The sequence below is a fragment of the Piliocolobus tephrosceles genome, chromosome 13, assembly GCF_002776525.5.
Source record: "Piliocolobus tephrosceles isolate RC106 chromosome 13, ASM277652v3, whole genome shotgun sequence".
In the NCBI taxonomy this organism is placed as follows: domain Eukaryota; kingdom Metazoa; phylum Chordata; class Mammalia; order Primates; family Cercopithecidae; genus Piliocolobus; species Piliocolobus tephrosceles.
In genome coordinates, this window is record NC_045446.1 from 2,884,896 (window position 1) to 2,908,036 (window position 23,141).

Below are 23,141 nucleotides of genomic sequence, written 5' to 3' on the forward strand. Positions count from 1 at the left end.
AAAAAAAAAAAAGAAAAAAAGAAAAGACTAAATCAGAAAATAGCAAGCGTTGGTGAGGATGTGAGGAACTGGAGCCCTTGTGCACTGTGTGGGTGGCCGTGTAAGATGGTGCCGCCGCTGTGAAAGGAGTTTGGCAGTTCCTCCCAAAGTTAAACCAGAGAATTTTGAGAATTCTGTATTATCACAGAATTACCATGTGACCTAGCAATTCCACTCTAGGTTTATACCCTAGAAAACTGAAAACTGATACTCAAATACACGTGCACACATGTTCACAGAAGCATTTTTCATGACAGCTATACAGTGAAAACAGCCCAAACATCCATCAGCAGCCCTCCCGGGGCAGCACAGTCTGGGATTGCGAGCTGTTTCCCCGAAACAGGCTGGAACGGCAGGCTCAGCTGGACGCCCTGCTGTCCTTTTCCCCAGCCGTTTCTTGCTGTCCTCAGGGCCAGGCTCTGGCTCATGGATCCCCCCATACCCAGGCTCTTACCGGTGGCACCTTCGTGGCAGAGCTTGGGGTCGGTGGCCCTTCATCCCTGGGCAGCGGCGGGCCGTTGGGCTCCATGTCCTTCCCTGCAAGAGGGCACTGGGAGTGAGGACCCAGGCATGGTGGGCGGGCCAGGCCTCTCAGGCTGGCTGCCTGGTGTGCTGCAGGCGAGGGGTGGGTGTGGACGGCCTGGGAGGGGCAGGAAGCCAGCCGGAGGTGGTAGCAGAAACAGGACACCGCCTGAGAGGTGTAATAAACGCCAGCGAGCGTCACTGTGGGAGGGACCCAGGAGATCTGGCAGGGCCTCCAGGACCTGCAGGGAGGAAGCTGGGACAGGAGCTGGTAGGAACCGGTGCCCTGGGCCTGCTCTGGTGTGCAATTTGAGGTCTGTTAAGGCCAGAGTCCCCAGTTTTCAGACAAAGAATGTGACATCCAGTCTCAAAGGCACACGGCAGGTTTGGGGCCCCTGGACTGTGCATCCCTCTGGCCGGATGTTGCCGGTCCCTACGTGCTGGGGCTCTTGCCGGGAGGTGGTCAGTCCTGTCTGTTATCCCACCGTGGCAGGCTGGGTAAGGAGGAAGAGGCGAGGGAGGGAGACCTGAGGTGTCTGCGTTTGCTCCTGGGGAAAATGGCCTCCCCTTCCCTGGCTCTGTTTCCTTTGGTGCCAGTTTCCCAAGGTACGATTTATGGACAGGAGGAAGGAGGGCATGGCTGCAGGGGAGGCCGGAGGCCTGAGGCCTGCCCAGTAGGGCCACTTCCGCTGCTTTCTGTGGCTGGTGGGTGAGGGTTGACTGCCCCGGTCCCTGGCAGTGAGACTCAAAGGGGCTGAGGTCTGCAGTGAGCTCCATCCTGCCAACGCCACAGGCGACAGGCCAGCAATAGGCTGGGCGTACGGACAGACGCCACAGACCAGCTGGAAGGCCTGGGGTCTACAGTCGTCCTTCCCTGACAGCCCTGGGCAGGGACTGGGTGGGGACGAAGAACGGAAAAGCCAGAACAGTGACCTGAGGAAGGGGTTCTGTCCAAAGGTCCTGGACTGTGGCCACTCACAGTCACAGGACATCGCTGCCCCTGGCCGGCAGTGGCTGCTCCCCCACCCGGGAGAGCCTCTGCTTCCCCATCCGCAGAGTGCTACGCGCCTGACCCGGAGTGCTGGAGGGAGGCCAGCAGGGGCGCTCTTTCCTCTGGTGCTTTCTCATATGGTGCTGGGGCCTGGGCCTGTGGCCGCTAGCAAACTACTTTCCATGTGGATGCTGCCTCCTGGCCGGGAGGACTCAAAGGCGGGGGCACTAGAAGCATTCAAAGGGATAGGGTGCAGGTGCCCTGGGCAGGGGGAGGCCAGCGCTGGTCCTTCTCCTCTCAGCCTGTCCACATCCACCCCACTCCCCTGGCCCGGGACCTGCTGCCTCCATTCCTCAGAGAAGGCCCTTCCCAGCCCGCGTTCTGCACCACCTGGGCCAGTTGCTCTGCAGTCCGAGTCCCTCGGAAACTGACCAGCAGCTGGGACCGGGCCCTTCCTCCCCACCCCTGACTCTGCAAGTGCTTCTAAGGCTCCGGCCAGGGTGAAAGTGACAGCAGAGAATACAAGGTGTGGGATTTACCTCGTCGGGTGTCGAGTGCCCCTGCCTGCCATAGGACCTTCAGCAAGGCCACCTCTATGCTGGGACTCATTTTTTCCATCTATTGGGTGGGACTTTGGCTGCGACCATCCACATGCCCCTCGAGCCTGGGTGGTGGGTCTGCCCAAAGCGCTCCCACTCCCCCCAGGGCAGAACAGATGACCATGGCCGGGCAGGGCTGGGGCGAGGCCCTCCAGGCAGGTGCCAGCCCCTACCGCCTACTCTCAGGGGAACAGGGGAGGAAAGGCTGGGTTTTCTGGGGGACAGCAGTCACAGCCCAAGGGGCAAGGGTTGTGAATAGTTAGGTGCCAGGGAGGGGCCTGGAGAGTGGCAGCATTGGCGGGCAGAGGTTCTGAGTCTGTGTCCTAGGTGCTTTATCCACAACTGCATGAAGGCAGACCTGGTTCCAACTGTTCCCTCCCAGAGCCCAGGACCCGTGTGTAGCTGGGAGTAGGTACTAATATTGTCCCATTTTACAGATCAGTCAACTGAGGCCGAGAGAGGTCAAGTTGCTGGCCTGGGGTTACCCTGCCAGGAGTGGGGCTCAGGTCACCTGTCCCTGGAGCCTGTTTTGGGATGACTGCACTACATAACTCCCAAAGCCTGGGCTGTGGGAGCCCGCTCCTCAACCAGATGGGCTTCACCTGGCCCCACAGGTCAAGCCAAGAAGCCGTATTACCTGGCGCTCTACCAAGCTACAAACCCTTTGATCATGAAACCCGCACAGTCCCCAGCACGGAGGCTGTGGACCTCGAGGGGCACGGAGGGGTTGGGCTGCCTGGGGTCACCCGACCGGGCCCAAGGTGGGGGCCAGGATGCCCTGTTCGCGGCCGGCACTGACCTGGGCTGAGTGGGTAGAGCTCATTGTCTCCGCCGAGGAGCAGGTTCCGGGTGAGCTTCCGGGGGTCGACTTTCTGAGGGGTGGAGGAAGGCGGACACAGGGAGAAGCGGCGCCGGAGGAAGGCCTCCTCCTTCATGCTGTGGGCACTCAGGGGCTTCTGGAAGGAAGGAAGGAGGGGCAGCAGGAGGTCACCGCCCAGGAAGGGGCTTCAGAGCCACGTGGTGGGGGTGCCCCTGGCTGAGAAGTCCCGGTGTCAGGGGACTTCCGAGGCAGGGTGAGGACGGCCTGGGCCCTGGGAGCCTGGTCGTGGGTGGTCGGCCAGGGCAGCCCAGCTCAGGAGAATGGCTTTGGCTAGTGCCAGCCCTTTCCAGGCCTGGCAGGAGGGCTGGACAGAGCCCTGGTCAGAGAGGCTCATCAGCACCCTCAGAAGACGTCCTTCTCAGAATCCCCACCCAGGTTCTGCGAGACCCTGGCCGCAGCCAAGCAGACCCACCTGGGGACACAGGTTTTCCCTCCTGCATTTCCCTCCCACGTGACAGCGCTCTATGGTGGGGAGGGGTCTAGAGCTCGTCTGCCCATGGAGAAGACGCAGTGGGGTGAGACCAGGTGGCCCCTGAGCACCAGGGAGTGGCTGGCATGGCGCTGGGCAGTCCGGGAGCCTGGCCTGCCGTCCACCTAAGGGTCCCAGGAGTGCCTCTGGTCAAGCCCGCCTGATGCTTGGGTGCCCCAATGGTTTCAGTTGCACCCACAGGCACCCCAGCAAGAGAGGGAGCTCTGGGCGCTCACAGCCAGGCACATCGGCGTCCACGCCCAGCCCAAGACGTTGCATTCGTAGTGGGAGCTTCCTCCCTCCTTCACAAAAGAGGGAGGCCCCACAGCCGGGCCCTGACACCCACCTGTATCACTCTCCCAGCCCCGTTCACTGGCAGACCTGCTTTTCCCCTGTGGGTTCAGAAGCAGGTTTCTCGTCTCCTCCCCTGGAAGGAGGTTGGTTGTGGACGACAGGCAGTCCCCTCTGTCCTGCTCCCCCACACCCCTACCCCTAGTAGTGCTGGGCCAAGCAGAGGATAACTGATTGCAGTCATGCCTTTGCAGGCACTTGAAGTTGACGGTGCCAAATCCACCTAGGTCTCAGCCCATTTTACAGATGAGAAAATCGTGGCTCAGGGAATGGAAGACCCCGCCCTGTAATCATGACCTGATAGGGGTTAGCAGAGCATCCTCTCCAGCTCCTAATCTTGTGTCCACTTCCTAAGGACGAGCTCCTTAAAAACTACTGGTCAATTTTCCTCCTTTCCCAATTTTCTGGGGCTGCTTCCTGCCGCCTCTGGGCAGGCCAGTAGCATCCTGCCAAGCCCGGGACAAAGGCCTCGATTTCTCTCACGGCCCTGGGCTTTGCTGGGCGGGGCTTCAGACACACACAGCCTTTCCTGCTGTACCTTCAGGAGTGGGCTAGGTGGTTCAGGGTGTCTGTAGTCCTGGGGGCTTCTGTCCACCACCCCAGAGCCCCCTCTGTGCCCCCAGTCCCGAAGTCAGAGTTGGGAGGGGCTTCAAGGCTGCAGCCAGGCTGGGCCAGCCCCTCCCTCACCCAACACCTGGCTCAGCTCGTGACCTTGGCACACAAGGAAGCTGGTTTCAGAGAGGCTGGGGTTTTGGCCCAGGTCACAGAGCTAACAATCAGCAATGCCCGTCCTTGAGCCAGTGGAACCAATCCTAAAACCCGGCTGCTGAGCGTCTGCCCACTCAGTGTTTCAGCTCGGCTCGGCGAACCTGCAAACCTGCCGCAGGGAAGTGGGCGGGTGAGAAGTCCTGCCCCTACTTGTCAATCACAACAAACATGTCCTACCTGCCCAGGTGCGGCTCAGGCTGGGAACCAGCAGCTGAGCGGAGGCCGGGCTTACTCACTCAGCCAGCTAAGATTTTCCAAGCACCGAGGCTGGGCTGGGCACTGGGCAGCCAATGTGTCAGCAGCGATGCTGCTCTCAGGACCCACAGAGAGCCCCGGGATGTCCCAGGCAGTGTGGTGACAGTGACGCCCAGGTAGCTCTCCCTCACTTGGAACCTCCTGAGGCAGGGAGAGGGGCTCACAACCTAGCCTCAGCTGCCCTGTCTGGCTGTCTGCTCCAGCTCCACCTGGGCCAAGGTGCAGAGGGCGTAGGGATCTTGGTGCCTTTCTGCTCAGACACCCCACATGCCTTCTCCCAGCACCAATGACAGCCAGTGGGACTTCTTAGTCTGTGAGCACCATCATCCACTCATCTATACACCATATTCTCCCACTCCCTGGTATCCCTCCATCTATACACACATATGTCTTCCCTTCCAGGCATCCATCCATCCATCCATCCATCCATCCATCCATCCACCCATCCACCCAGCCATTCATCCATCCACCCATCCATCCATCCATCCACCGTCTTCCCATCTATCCATCCATCCACCTATTCATCCATCCATCCATCTGCCATCCTCCCATCCATCCAGCCACCCATTCACCCATTCATACATCCATCCATCCACCCACTCATCCATCCATCCATCCATCCATCCATCCATCCATCCATCCATCCTCCCAGGCATCCATCCATCCATCCATCCATCCTCCCAGGCATCCATCCATCCATCCACCCACCCACCCACCCACTCATCTATCCACCCACTCATCCATCCATCCATCCATCCACCATCTTCCCATCCATCCACCCATTCATCCATCCATCCGTCCATCCACTCACCCACTCGTCCATCCATCCTCCCATCCATCCACCCACCAAACCATCCATCTATCCATCCACCCACCCACCCATTCATCCATCCATCCTCCCAGGCATCCATCCTTCCATCCACCCACCCACCCTCCCTCCCTCCCTTTCAGGCAGCCATCCATCCTCCTGTCCGTCTGTCTGTCCATCCATCCATCCACCCACCCACCTGACACCCCTTTCTCCCTCCATGAAGCTTTCCAACCAGTCAGGTGACCAGCCTGATTCCGCCTTCCTTCCCATTTACCTCACACTCAGACACATCTGAGGTGGTATTCAAATAATGACTGAAACACTGATACGGAGCACTCACCAATCCAGGCGTACCAGGGACTATCACACTGTGTGCCAACAACCCCAGACCAGTGTCCAGTGCCCTGCGCTCTGCAGACCACCTCTGACCCACTCAGACAGGGTGGGCAGCAGCTCGCATCACAAGGCATCCTGGTCTGTGGAGCACTTCTGGGGTCCCCCATCCGCTGGACCTCCTGATGCCCTACAGCTGAGAGGTGCCGGCTGAGGGCCCCCATATGGTCACCCGATGGGGAGGTGTTTTGTCCATTTTAAAGGCCACATCTCCCCAGCGGCTCCACATGGCATTTAGAACAAATCCAGTCTCATCTCGTCCCTGTTCCCCAAGCCCTCCCTGCCACCCCATTCCCCAGCCCACTCTGTTGCCCACTCTGCTCCAGCCACACTGGCCCCTTTATGCTCCCATTCCTGCTGAATGTGCCCGCCCACCATCTCCACATGGCCGGGTCCTCCTCAGATTCCACTCTCAGCTTCCATGTCACTTCCCAGAGGCTTGGCCACTCTGGGAGTCAATTCGGATTCTCCACGTAACACTGGGAGTCCTTGGAGGGCTCCACATTGCACTTCTTTGTTCTTCGCACACTCTCTTCTCTCAACAGATGCGGTGCAGGTGAGGGGTGGCAGGGTCTGATCATGGCTCTGTCCCAGCAGCCAGGGCAGAGATATGCGGCAGGTGCTTCCCGTGTTTGGATTCACACAGGCTGCCTGTCATGTGTCACACGGCTCCGGGGTGGAGACCCTGAGTGGTTGTGTGGCAGGCACTCCCCAGTGGAGGTGCCTGGGGCGCCCGTCTGCCTCCCCACTGTTCCTGACGTCTCCAGATCAGGGCAGAGTCCTCAGAGAGGTGAGCAGGGTTAGTTTCAGGGCTGATTTCCACTGGAACCCTAGTGAGGTTCCCATCCCCCGGCCATCTGCCACACCAGGCGTTGCCTAAGGAATAACGGAGAGTTGGCATCTGCAGGGTGTGAGCTGTTGAGGAATGAGGCCCTCTCGGCGCTGGCAGGACTTTCATCCACGGCAGTGAAAGCTGAAGGCCGGGAGCCCCAGGGAGCACAGCCCCCCATGGGAACCCCCCGTGAGGGGAGGGAGAGAGGGAAAGGATGGGTGGACAAGGAAACAGACACGCTGGCTGAGGCAGCAGCAACCTGGGATCCCACTCAAGCTGGGAAACACGAAAGGCCTGCAATCGCCACCGGCCTGCACTGCCTGCGGGGAAGCCCCGGGCCAGGCTCCAGCGACCAAGGACTCCAGGTGGACCCTCTGGGCCCAGCCCTCAGGATTCTGCCTGCCTGAGGCCGCCCAGGGTTGATGTGGGGGTCGGTCTCAGCGGCCTCCATTCCCTGGGGGGCTGGCCCGTCCATGATGCCAGCAGCACCTTCATCCCCAGAGCCCCCAGTGACGATCTGCTCATCTATACACAGCTGGGCCTCAGCCTGCAGTTGCCAAACCCTTTTCCACCACTGTGCACGGTGCCGTGTCCACCTCCAGCTGTGGTCTCACCCTGCCCCCACAGTCCTGAAGTCCAAGTGCAGGAGGGACGCTGTGAGGCCTGGGAGGAAGGAGCCCAAGAGGGCCCCAGGCGAGACTGTCCCTGGGGCCAGAGAGGAAGTGGGCAGTTCTAGTCTGAAAGGTCACGTTTCTGCCTGGTGGGGTCCCAGCCCCAAGACCCCCAAGGTCCCCTATGGAGGCTCACTCTGGAGGCCAGGCCAGGAGGCCAGGGAACAGGGAGTGGCTGGGGAAGAAGGCAGGGCTTGGCGGGGGGGGGGGGTCACTAAACGTGTGTGGTCCCCAGTGCCCAGCTCTGGCCAAGCCTGGGAGGATGGAAGGGTGCAGGCCTGGAGCTCAACAGGAAACAGCAGGTGACAGGTGGGCCTGGAAGCCACCCCCTGACCCCAAGTCCAAATCAGCCACGACCCTCCTCTGCAGCTTCCATTCCTGGGGGGCCTAAGGACATTTCCTCTTCCAACGTCGTGTCAGGTGCTGAGTCGCCTCGTGGGCCTCCTGCTGGTCACCAGACAGGACAGGAAGGGCCTCCTGCTTCCCTCCACGGGCCCTGTGTTTGCCACTGTAGCCATCCGCTGGCCACCCAGCAGGCACGACTCCCAGCGTGGGGGGTCGCGTGTGTCCCCAGGAACCAATTCTCCAAGTGCCCCTTGCCTGGGGCAGTGCCAGGTTTTGTTCAGCTGTTGGGCAGACCTAGTGACCAGGGTGGGGGCCACTCTTCCTAGTCCAGAGTGAGCCAGGCCCACTCCCCAGCCTGTGAAGTCTCAAGGTGAGGCAGGGCTGGCTCCCCAGCCCCTCCTCCTGCTGGCCCCTGGCCCATCCCAGGTGGCTGCCCTGCCCAGCCGCTCTTCTCAATCATGCCTTTGTGCCACTTTGTGCCACTTTGGGCCTTTTGGAAAGGAGGGAGGGGGGCACCAGAAGGGAACACTTTGGATTTGGGTTGCGGTGGAGACCCGCTGTCCGCTGAAAGAACGGGCTCTGAGCAGAGCCTCCTCTGCCATATAGCGGGATGGGCTGGGGAGCCCACAGGGGCTGTGTGAGTGGGTCTCCTCAGAGGTCTGCTGGGACTTGGGGGTGGGGTAAGGGTGATCCTGTGACCCAGAGAGTGGCTGAGGCTGAGGGTCGGGGAGGGGCGAGTGTGGGTGCCAGGTGCAGGTCAGTGGGCAGAGCCAACCACCAGCCTCCCGCTCATGGTCCCACTAGGCTGGAGAGGGAACGCGGGAGAAGGCTGGCCCACAGAAGGCCAGAAGGCCCCCCTTTCTCTGCACCCCAGCCCCCGAGCTGGGCTTCTGCTTCTGCCTGGCCCTCTGCAGGGGGCTCCTCCTTCTTCCTTGGAGACCCAGCCCCTTTGTCCAGGAGCCTTCCCCTGCTGTCGGTCCTCAGGAGCAGCTGACTGCCCCCACCCGTCTCTCTGGACCTGAAGTGCACCGTGGCAGTGCTTCGCTTTGGCCCAGGTGGGTTCCCCTTAGCTGAGCCTGGCTGGGCTGGGCAGGGCTGTGCTTCCGCTGAGGGGACACAGGCCCAGCTGATTTCCTTGACTACTCAAGCACCTCTGGACTCAGTCGGGTGGGGCACACACAGAGGCCAATGCTGCATCTCTGGAATGAATTCGCTCATGGCTGGAAGGCGGCTTGAGAGACGTTGGAGCTGCTAAGGGCCGGGGAACGTTCTGGAGGGCCAGGGAGTAAGTGGGACAGACAGCCAGAACCGTGGCAGCCAGGCAGAGGCCACTCCTGAGGCCCTCCTCAGGGCCTCCTCAGGGCAGGCAGGAATGGGTGCCCCTTCCAGGTCCTCTCCTGAGACCCCAGCATCCGCCTCCAGGCCGGCCCCAGACTCCCACCTCTGCCTGTGCCCAAGGCTGCACAATGCCCAGGCCAGGCGGACATGTGGGGCTCTTGGGGACTGCAGGTGGCCGTGATGGTGTTGTGTAGCTGCTGCACTCCTGAGACCACAGCGAAGACACCCGTCCCGTGGTGGCAGCGCCTGAGGGCCGCCCTGCCCGCGGCAGGGTCCCACCCACGCCCAGAGCCACTGGTTGATCGCCCTTCCTGTTAACCACAGGCACCTCCTGGTCCCCTCCTCATGGCTCCCACTTCCTCCTGCCCTGCTGAGTTTCCCAGGCCACCTAGGAGTTGCGGAGGGGACAGAGGCGAGGGCACAGGAAGGAAGTGAGCTCTGACACTGGGCTGACCACCCCTCCACAACCCCACTGCGTAGGCTGCAGCATGCTCTTCCTTCCGTTTCTCATGGGGGGCACGAAAGACCCCTCCCACCACTGGGGGACAAGAGGTCCCATGTGGTGCCAACCCAGAGCAGATGCGGAGGGACAGGTCAGGTTGCCTCCACCTGGCCAGCCCTGTGTCCCAGAGGATGCTCGCCTCTGGAGACCCGGGGAGGGGCCATGCTCTCTGACCCCATGCCAAGGCCAGCTGTTTGGCAGCAGGGGGCCCAGGCCCCTCGGGGTCCCCACCCAGAGCCAGCGCACATGGCCCCCCTGCCTCCCCCAGCTGCCTTCCCAGCAGTTATCCGGCCTCCAAAGTGCTCCCCACCCCCTGCCTCCCAGACACTCGCCTTCAGGATGGGATAAAGGGATTTTTGTAAAGAAAGGTCACTGGCGCCTCGTCGGGCCACATAGAGCCGTCAGCTGGGACCACACTCAGCTGAACCTCGGCCGGGGCAGACACTGCCTCCGCTCTGGGAAAGGCTGAAGCTCTGAGAAGGAATCCAACGGAGTCCTGGACTCACTCTGCATCCTCCCTGTGCCCAACTGCTCCCCTGTCCTCCTGCAGAGGCCCAGGGACCACAGAGCTGGGGAAAAGGGCTCAGCCCTGCCTCCAATGGCTGTGTGGCCTCAGCTGGCCACATTCATCTCTCGGGCCCTGTTTGTAAATCAGGGCTTGCTCTGAGTCAGGGAGATGATGTCCCAGGCCCACAGGAGGCCCTGGGGAAGGCGCCTGCAGAGGTGAATGTGAGCCCAGACCCAGCCCCCTCCACACCTGTGTGGCCTCCTCACCCACATCCCAGAGTGACAGGGCTGGGCTGAGCTGCATGAGGGCAGAGAGGAGGCTCTGGCCACTGGGGTGCTCCATCAATTGGCAGGGGCCAGAAAAGCAGGAGCTCGCAGTCAGCCTTCAGCAGCAACATCTGGCACAGATACTTCTGCCTAAACCAGACAGATTCTCATTCAAGACTGCAGGGGGTGGAAATGCTCTGAAATCACAAGGATAAAGGGATGTAAGCCCACGTGCTTGGCTCTTCACACATGGGATGGAGAGGTCAGTGGGTCCCAAGGAAGGACAGCAGCCATCAGTTAAAGGACAGCAGCCATCAGGTCAACACCATACAGTTGCATTCCAGAAACTTGCTAAGGTCCCAGTGCAAGTGACCATGAAGATCCTGCTGTGAGCAAACCACCCAGGCCTCCTGAGTCACCCCATGGAGACCACCACAGCAGCAGACGCCCTCCCTGAGAGCAGACAGTAGCACAAGGGACCAGGCTGCTGTGTCTGGGTGGACCGAATGCCTAGTGCTAATGTGGGCAGCCTGACCACCCCTGCAGGAGCAGCAGCCTCTTCAGAGAGCCGTGGCATGCACTTCAGCTGTGGCAGCTGGGCCCTGGGGGGCTTGGGATGGGGGCTTTCCCAGGACATCTGCTGCACTGATGGACCTTAAAGCCCCCAGGCCCTCCTGGATGTTCTATCCCATCTGATATGATTCTCAGAACGTTCGCAAGGTGCGGGGAGCAGGGGTCATCATCACATTTTAAAGATGCAGTGGGCTGGGTGTGGTGGCTCACACCTGTAATTCCAACACTTTGGGAGGCTGAGGCGGGCAGATCGCTTGAGCCCAGAAGATCGAGATCAGCCTGGGCAACATAGCGAGACCCTGTCTCTACAAAAATAAAAAAATTAGCTGGTTGTGGTGGCACATGCCTGTGGTTCCAGCTACTAGAGAGGCCGAGGTGGGAGGATGGCTGGAGCCTGGGAGGTCGAGGCTGCTGTGAGCTGTGGTCAAGTCACTGCACTCAGCCTGGGTTACAAAGTGAGACCCCCATCACACACACACACACACACACGAAGAAGAAACTGGGGCCGCAAGAGGAGAAACGGCCCATCCAAGGTCTCGTGGGCCACACCGTGCCTGGGATCCCCTCAAAGGAGCACAGCTCAAGCCCCAAATGCACTTTGGAGATAGCAGAGGAGGTGACAGGGGAGGGCAGGCCTCCTTCTGGGAAGACATTTCTCAGAGGCAGCCATGGAGTGGTTGGACCTCAAGAGGGGCGCATGAAGTGGCCTGCCCCGCTGAGGATGCCGCTTCGAGCCATGCCTGGGTGTTCTCCGGGCTGCCTCAGCCAAGTCCTACGCCTGTGGGCCCGGCCAGGCCAACCCGTCCCCGGCCCTGTCCACCTGTCCTCTTGATCGACACCAGGCCACTGAAGGCTCAGAGCAGCTACCGGGTCACCTGGCGTTAGTACCCCGACCCCACACCCCCGAAGCCGGTCACTTCACCAGCCCTAGGAAGCCCTGGCCATGGGGGCCGGGCTGGGCGTGGTCCCTGAGGCAGACCTGGCCCCACCAGGTCCCAGCCAGACCCAGCCCCCTGTCCCAACTGAAAGAAGACTCTGATTTTCAGTTGCAAGCTGCAGCCAGGTGGCAGCAGGGGTCAGCCGGGGAGGGGGTAAGAGGGTGGTGGCCGTCACTTGGAGGCAGTGCAGCTGGAGGCAGGGGCCCGCTGGGGTTGTGGACACAATCTCAAACCCGCCATGCTGAGCCTCAGCATTTACACTGGAAATAGGACATGAACCCGGGCCCCCAGGGGAGCCTGGACACCCACTTCCAGAAGAGACGCCTGCCTGCTGTGCTGTGGGGCTGGCCTCTGTCCTGAATGCCCTCAGGCACACCTGGGGCCTCTTCTGGGTGGTGCCAGTGCCCCCTCGCCTGGCCCTCCTGGTGAGGCTCCTGGGCTCAGTGTGCCACCCCAGTGGACTGCCCTGCCGGCCACTGACTACCCAGGTAGGGGGACAGAGGGAGAAGCGGCTGGGCTGTGGCCACCTAGGGACATGCAGCTGAGAAGCTGAGCATATGGCTGTGTCTCCTCATCTGGCCCCAGCCTGCTCATCCTCCTAATTCCAGCGCAGCCTGGAGCCAGGCGTGTGGGCAAAAACTCCAACCAGAAGACCAGAGTGAAACAAAGAGGATGCGGCTGCTGTGGGCTGAGACTGAGGTCTCTCTCCGAGCTCCAGGGGCACCTGAGCTCCCAGGGCAGGGACTGGGTGACGGGTCATCGCTGACACTGAGTGGGGAGCCTGGGGTGCAAGCAGGCCCACACTCTCCCCCAAAACCCTCCAGCCTCAGTCTCCCCGACTGTCCACCCACACACCACCTCCATGAGGACCTTCCACAGCTGTTCCTTTTCAGGGGACCCTGGGGTGACCATGAGGCAGCGGGCCTGAGAGCCAGACAAGTGGAAGCCTCCAGCCCTGGAGGAGCACGTGGCCACCGGCCAGCTGAGTGAGCAGAGAGCAGAAGGCCTTGCAGGAGGGGCGGCCCCAGGGTCCGGGGCCATGGCCAAGCCTGCTGGGGTCCGCCAGGGGAATCAGCTCCGAAGGTGCCAGCTGTGCTATTGCCAGTGTTCTGTGGGGCCACGTGCAACCTGCCGGGGTGATGGGGGAAAGAGGAGCCACCGGGCTGGGGCAGAGGTGGAGACAGACTCCGGTGATGGAGTTGAGCCCGTTCTGGGACAGGCAGGGAGGAGCAGCCTCTGGTGAGCTGGGGAAAGCCAGTGAGCAGGGGGCTTTAATCACCAGCCCAGGCACCCAGCCCTGCCCGCAGGTGTTTGGCGGCAGGATGGAGGTGGCAGCCCTTCCCCTGGCCTCTGGACAAGCCCCCGCCCCAGGGAGGCCTTGCTCTACGGTGAGGAGCCACTTCCCGAGGCCTCCTGAGGGCATATCCGGCCTCCCCGCCTCCCTCTCTGTCCCTAGGCTCCCCTCTCTGGGCTCCTGGACCCTGGGTCCAAGCACTGCTTCCCCCCGGCCTCTCTTCCTTCAGGCAGCCACAGCCTTCCCTGCGGGAGTCCCCGCGGCCCAGCCACGCGCCCTGAAGGAACACAAGCTCCTAGGGTGCGTTCACCTGCAGAGGCGGAAGGTGGTGATGGGGGTGGGGCACTCACGGCCTGGCCTGTGGTTGGTCCTTCTGGCCTGTGGCCAAGGACACTAACAGGAGCTCTTCCCTGCAGCTCCTGGCAGGACTGCAGAGGCGGCCCCCATGCTCTGAGGAGCCAGACTCACACGAACCTTCATCGCAAGCTCCGAGCCCACCACTTGTCAGTGCAGTGTGAGAGTGGGGTCTGCGGCGGTCTGCCAAGGAGCTCCCTCTGCAGAGGAGAACCTGGCCAAGGTCTCCCAAATTGCAGCCACCATCTCGGGCTGTATTAACAGAGATTGAGTCCTCAGAAGGAGGGAGGGGATAATTGCAGTGGAGTCTCCCTGGCCAGGCTGCTGGGTTCAGCTCTGGGTGCCTCAGAAAGGGGCAGCCCACAGCAGTGCTCTCTGTGAAGGGCCAGCGTGGTGCCACCCAGGTGTGACACACACAGCCAAGCTCTCCCCTGTATCCCTCAGGTGCTGGACAGGCAGGGTGGGGCTCACAGCCGAGCCAGGACACCCTTCCCAGGGCCAAGGCAGCCCAGGAGAAGCCAGCACAGCATGTCCTCCTGAGAGGCCTATGAGGACACTCAGGGGTCCCAGTCTGAGGGGGAACACAAGGCCCTGACCTGGTAGCCCACTTTCAACACTCCGTGAGCACGCAGGGCCTCCCCCAGCAGAGAGGAGCACTGAGGGAAGGCAGGACCCCGGGCAGTGCCCTCTGCCCACCAGGTACATGGTACCCCGCCAGTACCATCGTCATCCCGGACAGGCATCGTCATCCCGGCTCCCCTCTGTCCCCCGGCTCACATTACCCAGGACTGGCTGTAGGAGCCTTCTTTCCAAGACCAGAGAGGTCACAAGGTCACCTGCCGCCCACACGTCCCACCCTAGCTCTCCTTGGGGTATGCAGGTACCTGGGGCGGCCCCTCATGTCCAGGAGCTGAGGCTGCCCCTGGGTGTAGCAAGGTGAGGTGGCTACCCCACTCCCACCCGCCAATGCAGGGCTGCAGTTGGTGCTCTGGTCAGCCCATGGGTGTGACAGCCCAGGGAGCCCCAGGGCCAGGTGGCCACCTCAGAGCCACTCCTTCCCCGATACCATCTGTCAAGGGTCAGGGGTCACACACTGCAGATAAAACATAAAGCCTGGCAGGTAGGACCCTGGGGGCACCAACTTGGGTGGGGGAGGTCAGCCCAACGTCCTGTACGGAGAGACCCCCAAAACAGGAATAAAAATCACCTAACAACAGAAACAACAACGTCAACCCATAAAGTCTCATTCCAGGCTGTTTCGAGCGCTTCGATTCTGTTAGCCACCCAATCTTCCCCCTGCCCAGCAGACAGTATTGTCATCATGCGTGACGCAAGGAGGGCACAGGGGAAGCCAGCAGGTCGTGACTGCTCCTGGACAATGCACAATGTCCCGTGACGAAGCGCCTCCTGCTCACCCGGGAACGGACCCTCGGGTCCAGCGTCCTCCCTGTGACTGCGCAGTGGGGAGGACAGACTCTAGAAACCCCTCCCGCCCCAGCAGGCAGGTCCAGCCCCGAGGCCTCCTTGGTTCCCCTCAGAACAGAGCTTCCAGAAGGACCCCCCAATCTGTCTCACACAGGAAACAGGGGGGCTCCAACAGAAGGATCCCCAATCTGTCTGGCGCTGTGGTGGAGGGCTTGCCAAGGTGTTCAGGAAAAGGGATTAACGGGGTCCATTACGGCCCGAGTTGCGCAGAGAGGACACGGAGGGGCTGGATTTCGCTGACCCCCAAGGGGAACCCTTCTATGAACGGAAAGCTCGCGCCTTGCTCAATGCGTTCCCAAGTTGCGATTCCCATGCGTCCCGGTGCTTTGCCAAGGTGTCCACGCAACCTCTGCATGTGCATCCTCCCCTGGGCACAGGATGCTAAATGGGGTGGCGGTAGGAACACCCACCCCCCAACCCACCTCCCACCCAGTGCAGGGACTGGGAGGTTTCTACGCCCCGGAAGGAGAAAAATCCCAAGAGAGCAAAGGCGCCATTTCCCCACTTTCTCTCCGTGTTACAGCTGCAGTTTCTTTTCTTTCTTTCTTTCTTTCTTTTTTTTTGAGACAGAGTCTCACTCTGTTGCCCAGACTGGAGTGCAATGGCACGATCTTGGCTCACTGCAACCTCTGCCTCCTGGGTTCAAGCGATTATCCTGTCTCGGCCTCCCATGTCGCTGGGACTACAGGCACCTGCCACCATGACCGGCTAAATTTTTTTGTATTTTTTTCAGTAGAGATGGGGTTTCACCATGTTGGCCAGGCTGGTCTCGAACTCAAGTGATCCACCCACCTCGGCCTCCCAAAGTGCTGGGATTACAGGCGTGAGTCACCGCGCCCTGCCGACAGCTGCAGTTTCTGAGGCCAAGAGAAGAAGCTGACTCGCCCAGGGCCACACAGCAGGTTGGTGCTGGAGGTGCTGGGCCCTGGCACGACCCCAAAGTCCACAGGGCTGCCCACAGCTGGGGGAGTGCAATGCTCGCATGATCCAAGAGAATACTTTCTGGGCTGCTGGTCTGTACAACTGGGAAGCCCCTGCCTCTCCACCATGACCCCTCCACGCCCTGCTGCCACAGGGCCCAGGATTCCTCCCCACTCACCGCTCCATGTCCCAGGAGGTCAGATTTCACCCGGATGTTTAGCTCCCCTCCAATTTTACAGATGAGGAAACAGACCCAGGGAAATGAAATGAATGACTCCATCCTACAGGCCTGACTTACTGTCTCACGGGCGGAGAGCCTGGGTGGTGCATTTATCAACAGGACTGCTGGTTTCATGTCTCTGCCTCTCCACATAGACCCACTCAGGTGGAGACCTGTCCCTCTGTCTCCGTGTCCACGGGGCCTGGCAGCAGGAAGTCGTGTGCAGGGGTGGAGGCTGGAAGACCAGCAGGTCTCCCTTCACCTGGGGATCCCCGATCCCCATGCAGCCTTGCGGGTGGAAGGGCAGTGACTGCCCATCCCCTGCACACACAGAAACAGTGAGGCCGGAGGAAAAGGACAAAACTGGTCACCCAGGACAGCAGACAGCACGCAGGGTGGGGGTGTGTGAGCAGAGACCCTAGGGATCCCGCATCTAGGTCTAGACGCTCCTGGTGCCTGCAGAGCAGGGCAGAGGAGGCAGGTACAGCCCAGTGCGTGGACCAGTGACTGACTCCAGGGGCCCACAGGGGGCTGCACTGTGGGTAAAAACGCACCGACGCAACACACCCAAGAGAAACAAGCACACGCACCCAAGAGAAAGGAGCGCATGCCCCCAGGTGGTACGCGCACGCACGCTCCCAGCAGCATGGCTCAGGGCCATCAGAAAGTGGACATGGCCAGACGGCCACACGAGTGAACGGATAAACATGGGTCATATCTGCATGACGGATGGAAGAACATTCGGCCTTCAAGAGGAAGGAAGCACAGCACTCACACATGCGACAACATGCGACGACACAGACGAGCCACAGAGATGAGCCAAGTAAAAGAAGCCAGATACCAAAGGCCACATCTTGTCCGCTTCCACGCCCATGCAGTATCCAAGACAGGCAGGTCCAGACACGGAATGCAAGCTGGTGCTTGCCAGGGCCCGGCCCGGTTCTTTGCCGGTTTCCTAAGGCTCTTTGGGAAAAAAACATGGGCTTTGGAGTTCACTAAGACCGGAGGGTGACCAGATGATTCTGGAGCCCTGGGCTCTTGGTTTGCTTTACTGCAGCCCGGGGGGGTCCTCCTAGCTCCTGGCTGTGGTCAGAGCTGGGCAGGGCCCAAGGAAGGCACCCGGGCTGCAGTGCACAGCAGATGCTGTGAAATTGGCAGCTCTTTTTTTGTTTTGTTTTTTAAGACGGAGTCATGCACTGTTGCCCAGGTGCCTGGAGTGCAGTGGCGCGATCTCGGCTCATTGCAAGCTCTGCCTCCTGGGTTTATGCCATTCTCCTGCCTCAGCCTCCCGAGTAGCTGGGACTATAGGTGCCCGCCACCACGCCCGGCTAATTTTTTTTGTTTTTGTACTTTTAGTAGAGATGGGGTTTCACTGTGTTAGCCAGGATGGTCTCAATCTCCTGACCTCGTGATCTGCCCACCTCAGCCTTCCAAAGTGCTGGGATTACAGGCATGAGCCACCGTGTCTGGCTGGAATCAGCAGCTCTTGGGATCATCCTGTACCATGGGAGCTCTGGGGTGGGCACTGGGTTTGGGCAGCAGGACCGAGGGTCGATGGCCTCAAGTGACACCGAGTCAGGCCTGGCGGGGGGCAGCTGCTCCAACACCCACCGAGCCCGGCAAGCCTCGATGGCTCCCCCATCCTCAGGGCGTCCCACAGCCCTGAGACCAAACACGGGTTTATTGTTTGGGAGGTGGTTCAAGCAGGCTGCATCAGGACAGAAATACACAAAAAACCCATAGCGGGTAGAAGTGACAGGCAGGTGGGGACAGAAAGTGCCCCCTCCTCTGCAGCTCACACCGTGGGGGATACAATGAAACCGCTGACAATGACAGCCCCAGGGAGGTCGGGTGCCACGGTGCCGAGGAACAGGGTGAGGTGCCCTCGACATGGTAAAGCCCCCGTGATGGGGAGCTGGAGTGTGCAGAAACGCTGGCGGCAGCGGACTTTGGGTGACCGATGCTGTTTCTTTAAAAAACAAAGTGGAATTTCCACAACTCTTCACATTCCCGTCAATGCATTGATCGTGATCACAGCCAGCAGTGAACCCGCCAGGCTCCGTGGCCGGGACCAGCCGACCTCTGCAGGCGTGGCCGGGACCAGCTGACCTCTGCAGGGGAGGGCGGGCTGGGCCCAGCCTGACACCGTTCCGCCGACACTGAGACAGCAGACGCGGGCCCCAAATTTAACCACCTGCATCTGGCCAAGCAGCCACACACGCGGGTCCTCTGACTTTGGGGACACCCCATGTTATGTTGCCTCGTGGGGATCATTTTATAATGGGAAAAACATGCCCCCCTTATAAATTCTGCAAGTCCGGAGTCTGCTAGTGCCAACCCCCAGTGCCCCAAGGGCATCCCCAAGCTCCGGCAGCCACCCTGGCGGGAGGTCAGGCCTGGGGCCAGGCTGCAGCCCATTCCCCAGGCCCTATGAGAATCACCCCCTGGCACCCGGATCCTCCAGGAGGGTCTCATACCAAGATCATCAGTTACATCTGCAGAGACCCGGCTTCCAAGCAAGGCCACGTCCACAAGTACCTGGGGTTAGGACCTGGACACATTTTTGGGGGACACGGTTCACCCCATTACAGGCAGCTTCAGTAACATCTAGCCCAGTGGAGGCCTCTGGGGGGCAGCCTGGCTCTTTGCAACTCCCCACGGAAGGGGCACTGTGGTCCCCTCAGACACAGAAGCCCATCCCTCCCTGCTCTGCCTGGCCCTCACATTCTCTGCGTGCAGCTGTGCTGGCCCCGTGCCCCCCTGGATTAGGCAAAGCCTAATCAACTTGCCCCACTGCCTCCCATCGCCTGTGGCAGAGCCACCTTTTCAACCCCTTGATGAACCTCCCCCAGGGCTCCAGCCTCCAGATGAAGCCTCAGGCCCTGCTCCTCCCTCCACCACCGGCTGTGCCAGCTCAGTGCCCACCGCAGCAGGGCCCACAATTCTGTCACACTGGCAGCCCCTGCAACCAGTCCCACAGGCCAGGCCGCTTCACCAGCCCCATTCCCTTGGTCACATCCCCTCCTCCCGGGCCAGCAGTGTCTCCCACCGCCCCACAGCCTCCACTGAACCTTCTGGAAGCCACCCCTGCCCAGCAAGTTGGCACTCTCTTGCCTGCTGTCCTGGCCATGATGTTCTTGGGGTGGGAGTTTGGCCTCTTGAGGGCTAGGAACATCAGAACCGGCTGCAGTCCCGCGCCGGCCGAGACCCATACACCACAGGAGTGGGGGTCTGCACTGGGGGCTGCTTCCTGGAGGACACTCACAGACTCGCACCCTCAGACCCCAGACCAGCAGGGCCAATGTGGCATTTAGAGCCCCTGTGCAGTTTACAGATGAGAAGGGAGGCCCTGGTGGGAAGCGGGGCCTGGCTGACCAAGACCGGACCAGAAGCCCAGCCTGTCAACCTCAGTGGTTGGCAACGGGCACCTGGTAGCCCATTCTGCATTCACTTAACTTGGTTACCTGTCACAACTTGTCACAACTCCACGACACTCCCAGATGACTCTGGGTGGGCTGAGAGTTACAGGGACGCTGGTAAATGCTCCCGGGGTCACAGTCGGCAAACGTGCTCTGAACACCACCCTCAGCTGCTGTTCCGCCTGCGGAAGGGAGGATTCACCTGGAGCCCCTCCGCCCTGCCGGGACCAAGCCAGACCCAGTGGCCTTGGCCCCAGGAGCCCATGGAGGCCGCGCGTCACTTCTAATCCAGGCCCTTCCATCTCACCAGATGCTAGGGGTACACAGAAAAATAAGCCAGGGTCCAGCGGCTCCGCCGGAGCTCTCAGACCAGGGTGGGCAGACCAGCGAGACTGACACACTGCCCTTAGGAGCCGTGCCCCCCGCACAGCCACCTCTGGGGAAGACTGTTCTTTCCTGCAGGAAACTCCCAGGACATGTGGGACTCCAAGGAGCCAGAGCTCACTCTGGCGGAGTGTGGGGGGAGATAAGGGCAGACGAGGAGGGGAACCCACAGGAAGGTAGGAAAGGGGTCTCGTTTGTGGATTCCTCTATAGGATTTGGTGGGACCTCTGAGAGTCGGGGACAGAGAGGATGCAGGTGGAGATTCTGGCCTGAGGAGAGGCTGGGTGGGACACGGTGGTCAGAAGCCCCCTGCCCGTGGGCACGGTTGTTGGACCCTGTCACAGCATGGCTGGGACAAGGGACCTGGTGCATTTCTGGCACCCGGTTTCCATCGCACCCGGTTTCAGGCACTCCATCGCTTGCCTTCTGCAGAGCTGCTAAGCCACTGGGCACACAGCTGCGCCTGAGTGCCTGGGGAGAGGCCAGCTCCAGGCTGCAGGCTTCTCTCTGGGGAGGGGGACAATCCTGGGGCCCCTCTGGGGTTTGGGAGATGATGGAGTTGGCCTTCGTACAGCCTGTTCTGAAATGGTCTGGCATAGGGCAGCACAGGGCAGCAAAGACTGTGGGGTCCCTGGCAGCCAGGAGCCCCTTCGCTGTGGCTGGAGCTGGCGTTTCTATTTATGATTCGCCTCTCATGCCCCTTCCCAGCACACCCAGCTCTGGTCTTGACAAGGGGCTGGGATTTTCGAGGTGGCTCAGCTGAGGGCACGGGGGGTCTTGGCAGCTGTCATAACGCTCCTGGGCTAAATGCACAGCCTGTACCTTGTTAGCTCTGGGCGGGCTGAGGCCCCAGTTCTGTCCTGGGCTTCACTTTTCCCCAAGGCAGAACCACAGCCGTGTGACTCACCCTGTCTCAAGCGGGCCGCGTGGGTGGGAGGCTGCAAGGCCTCTGTGAGGCCTGAGCGCTGGACTTGGGACTCCTGCTCCAGAGTCAGGGGCTAGGGCTCGGCTGCTCGGCTGGGCCCACCCAGGAGGATGCTGGCAGAGGCCCTGGGAGGAGGGGGAGCAGGGACCAGCTCGAGTACTGGATGTGTCTGACACTCTGTGTCCCACAGGGCTGGCCACGGGCCTGGGCATGGCTCCTGCCTCTGCGGGCCAACCTGGCGTGACCTCAAGCTGCCTGGGCTGGGACAGCCACAGCCGAGGCCAGCCCACGGTGACAAGGCCTGCTTCCAGCCTCTCCCTCGTGCCCCAGGCTGTAGGTCAGCCCAGTCAGCCCTGCTATGGGCATACAGCCCCGTGCAGGCCCAGCTGGGACGGCAGTGACGCAGGCAGAGCTGCACGGACCTCTCCAGAGGGCCGTTTGTGAACTCGAATCAAGGCGCCAAGTGCTCATGTGTCCTTTAAGCCGGGGATGGACTTCCAGAAATTTACCCTTGGGACTAAAACGCTCTGTAATCAATATCTGCCGGAAGAGAGGCGGATGGCTGGCAGTGGCTTTTATGGGAGCGTGTCCAGGGATGCGTGGGTGCGTTGGGGCAGGGAAGGCTGGGTGCAGCCCTAGACGGGGCACAGGGGCATGCAAGGTGCTGGGGAGGAACCGGACCAGCCTCAGAGAGTGGGAGTTGATGCGCACGACCCAGGCCCTTCCGTCTTGTCTGGGTCTCCACCACCAGGAGCCTGTTCTTGCGACTCAACGCCTACGATGGCCCCGGCCTCACCAAGCTGCCCTTGCTTCCCAGGACCTCTGGGGCCACTACCTGGGCTCCTGCCTGGTCACTCTCCTGTTCTTCATCCTCCTCACTCCCCCGGCACCCAGCACTTGGCACACTCACTGCAGAGGCTCCCATTCCATGGAGCAGACAGCTCTCCCTGCAACCCCAGTGCCTGAGCATGGAGTAGGTGCCAATAAATGCCTTCTGGGTGAGTCTGACCATGATGTGTATACAGTACAGCGGGGACTCCCTGAGGAGCAGGTCGGAAACCGCACCTGCTGACTTTCTTAGGTGTCTTTTGGGAGGGTGGGCTGGACCCCACCACCTACTCCCCAAAGTCATGAGGGACATCGGGGTGGGACCTTCCAGAACCTTCCCCATTCCTTCTGCTATCCGATGCTGATATGTGGGCCCCCACCCCTGACCTGGGGAGGCAAGGGCTGAGGGGCCAGGCAGGGTGGAGAGGAAGTGCCCCTCCCATGACATGTGCTTTGCCCCCTACACCTTCCTGCTGGCAGCCCTGAAGGTGGGTAACAAGATGGAAGAACAGAGGTCACAGAAGAGAGAGGACCGGAGGTGAGCGCGGAGTCTCTTTCCAGTGGCTGTCCAGGTGGAGGAGACGGGGCGCTGTCTGGGACCGACTTCCATGACGGCGGGGCGGGGGCACTGTCCTCTGCACTTCTGTACATCTTTGACATTTTCTATCATAGGAAGCCCAATAGGAGAGGCCATAGATTTCTCTTGAAGGCACAACGTGAAGGGAAATCCACTACCCAGCTGGGGTTTTAAGAGGAGAATTTTGGAAGAGCCTCAAAGCAGGAGAGGAAATTGGGCGTGACAGCAGAATCCCATCCCCCGAGGGAGGCTAAGGGTTTTTAAGAAGGCAAAGGTGACAGCCAGCTAGATAAGAGGCTTCAAACAGGTGAAAAATCAAGCAACCGGCACAAGATAAAAGAGGTTATTAAGATAAAGGGATTAAGACTCAGGATGAGCTGGAGAATTAGCAGAGAAGGAGCTGAATAGCCTCTGCTGTGGGTTGGCAGGGGCCGGCCAGGTCTCCTCCGTGGGCTGCAGCCTCCAGAGAGCATGGACCCCGAGAAGCTCAGAACCTGCCCCAGCCCTGACCTCCCCACTGGGCCCACTGCAGGCCACCTCTTGGCCCCTCCAGCCCTGCGTCCTAGCAACAGCCCCTTTCCAGAGGCTTCCAGCCTTATCAGAATGGCTCTCTCACTGTCCAGGGAGTATCAGACTTGAAACGGGCCCCCTGAGCGTCCACACCACCATGCTGGAAGCCCCCA

General features: G+C 60.8%; 1 protein-coding gene across 5 annotated transcripts in view; it reads right to left on the reverse strand.

Annotated features, from left to right (window-relative positions):
• Positions 1-23,141, reverse strand: part of OSBPL5 (oxysterol binding protein like 5) — an 83,287-nt gene that overhangs the window by 43,917 nt on the left and 16,229 nt on the right. For all 5 annotated transcript variants that reach the window (XM_026448730.1, XM_026448733.1, XM_026448732.1 and 2 more), the window contains exons 2-3: positions 2,951-3,107; positions 494-576 (exon numbers count right to left, since the gene is read on the reverse strand). In XM_026448730.1, coding sequence (XP_026304515.1) covers positions 494-576; positions 2,951-3,086 — 219 coding nt within the window. In that variant the 5' untranslated portion in view covers positions 3,087-3,107. The remainder of the gene's footprint in view (positions 1-493; positions 577-2,950; positions 3,108-23,141) is intronic.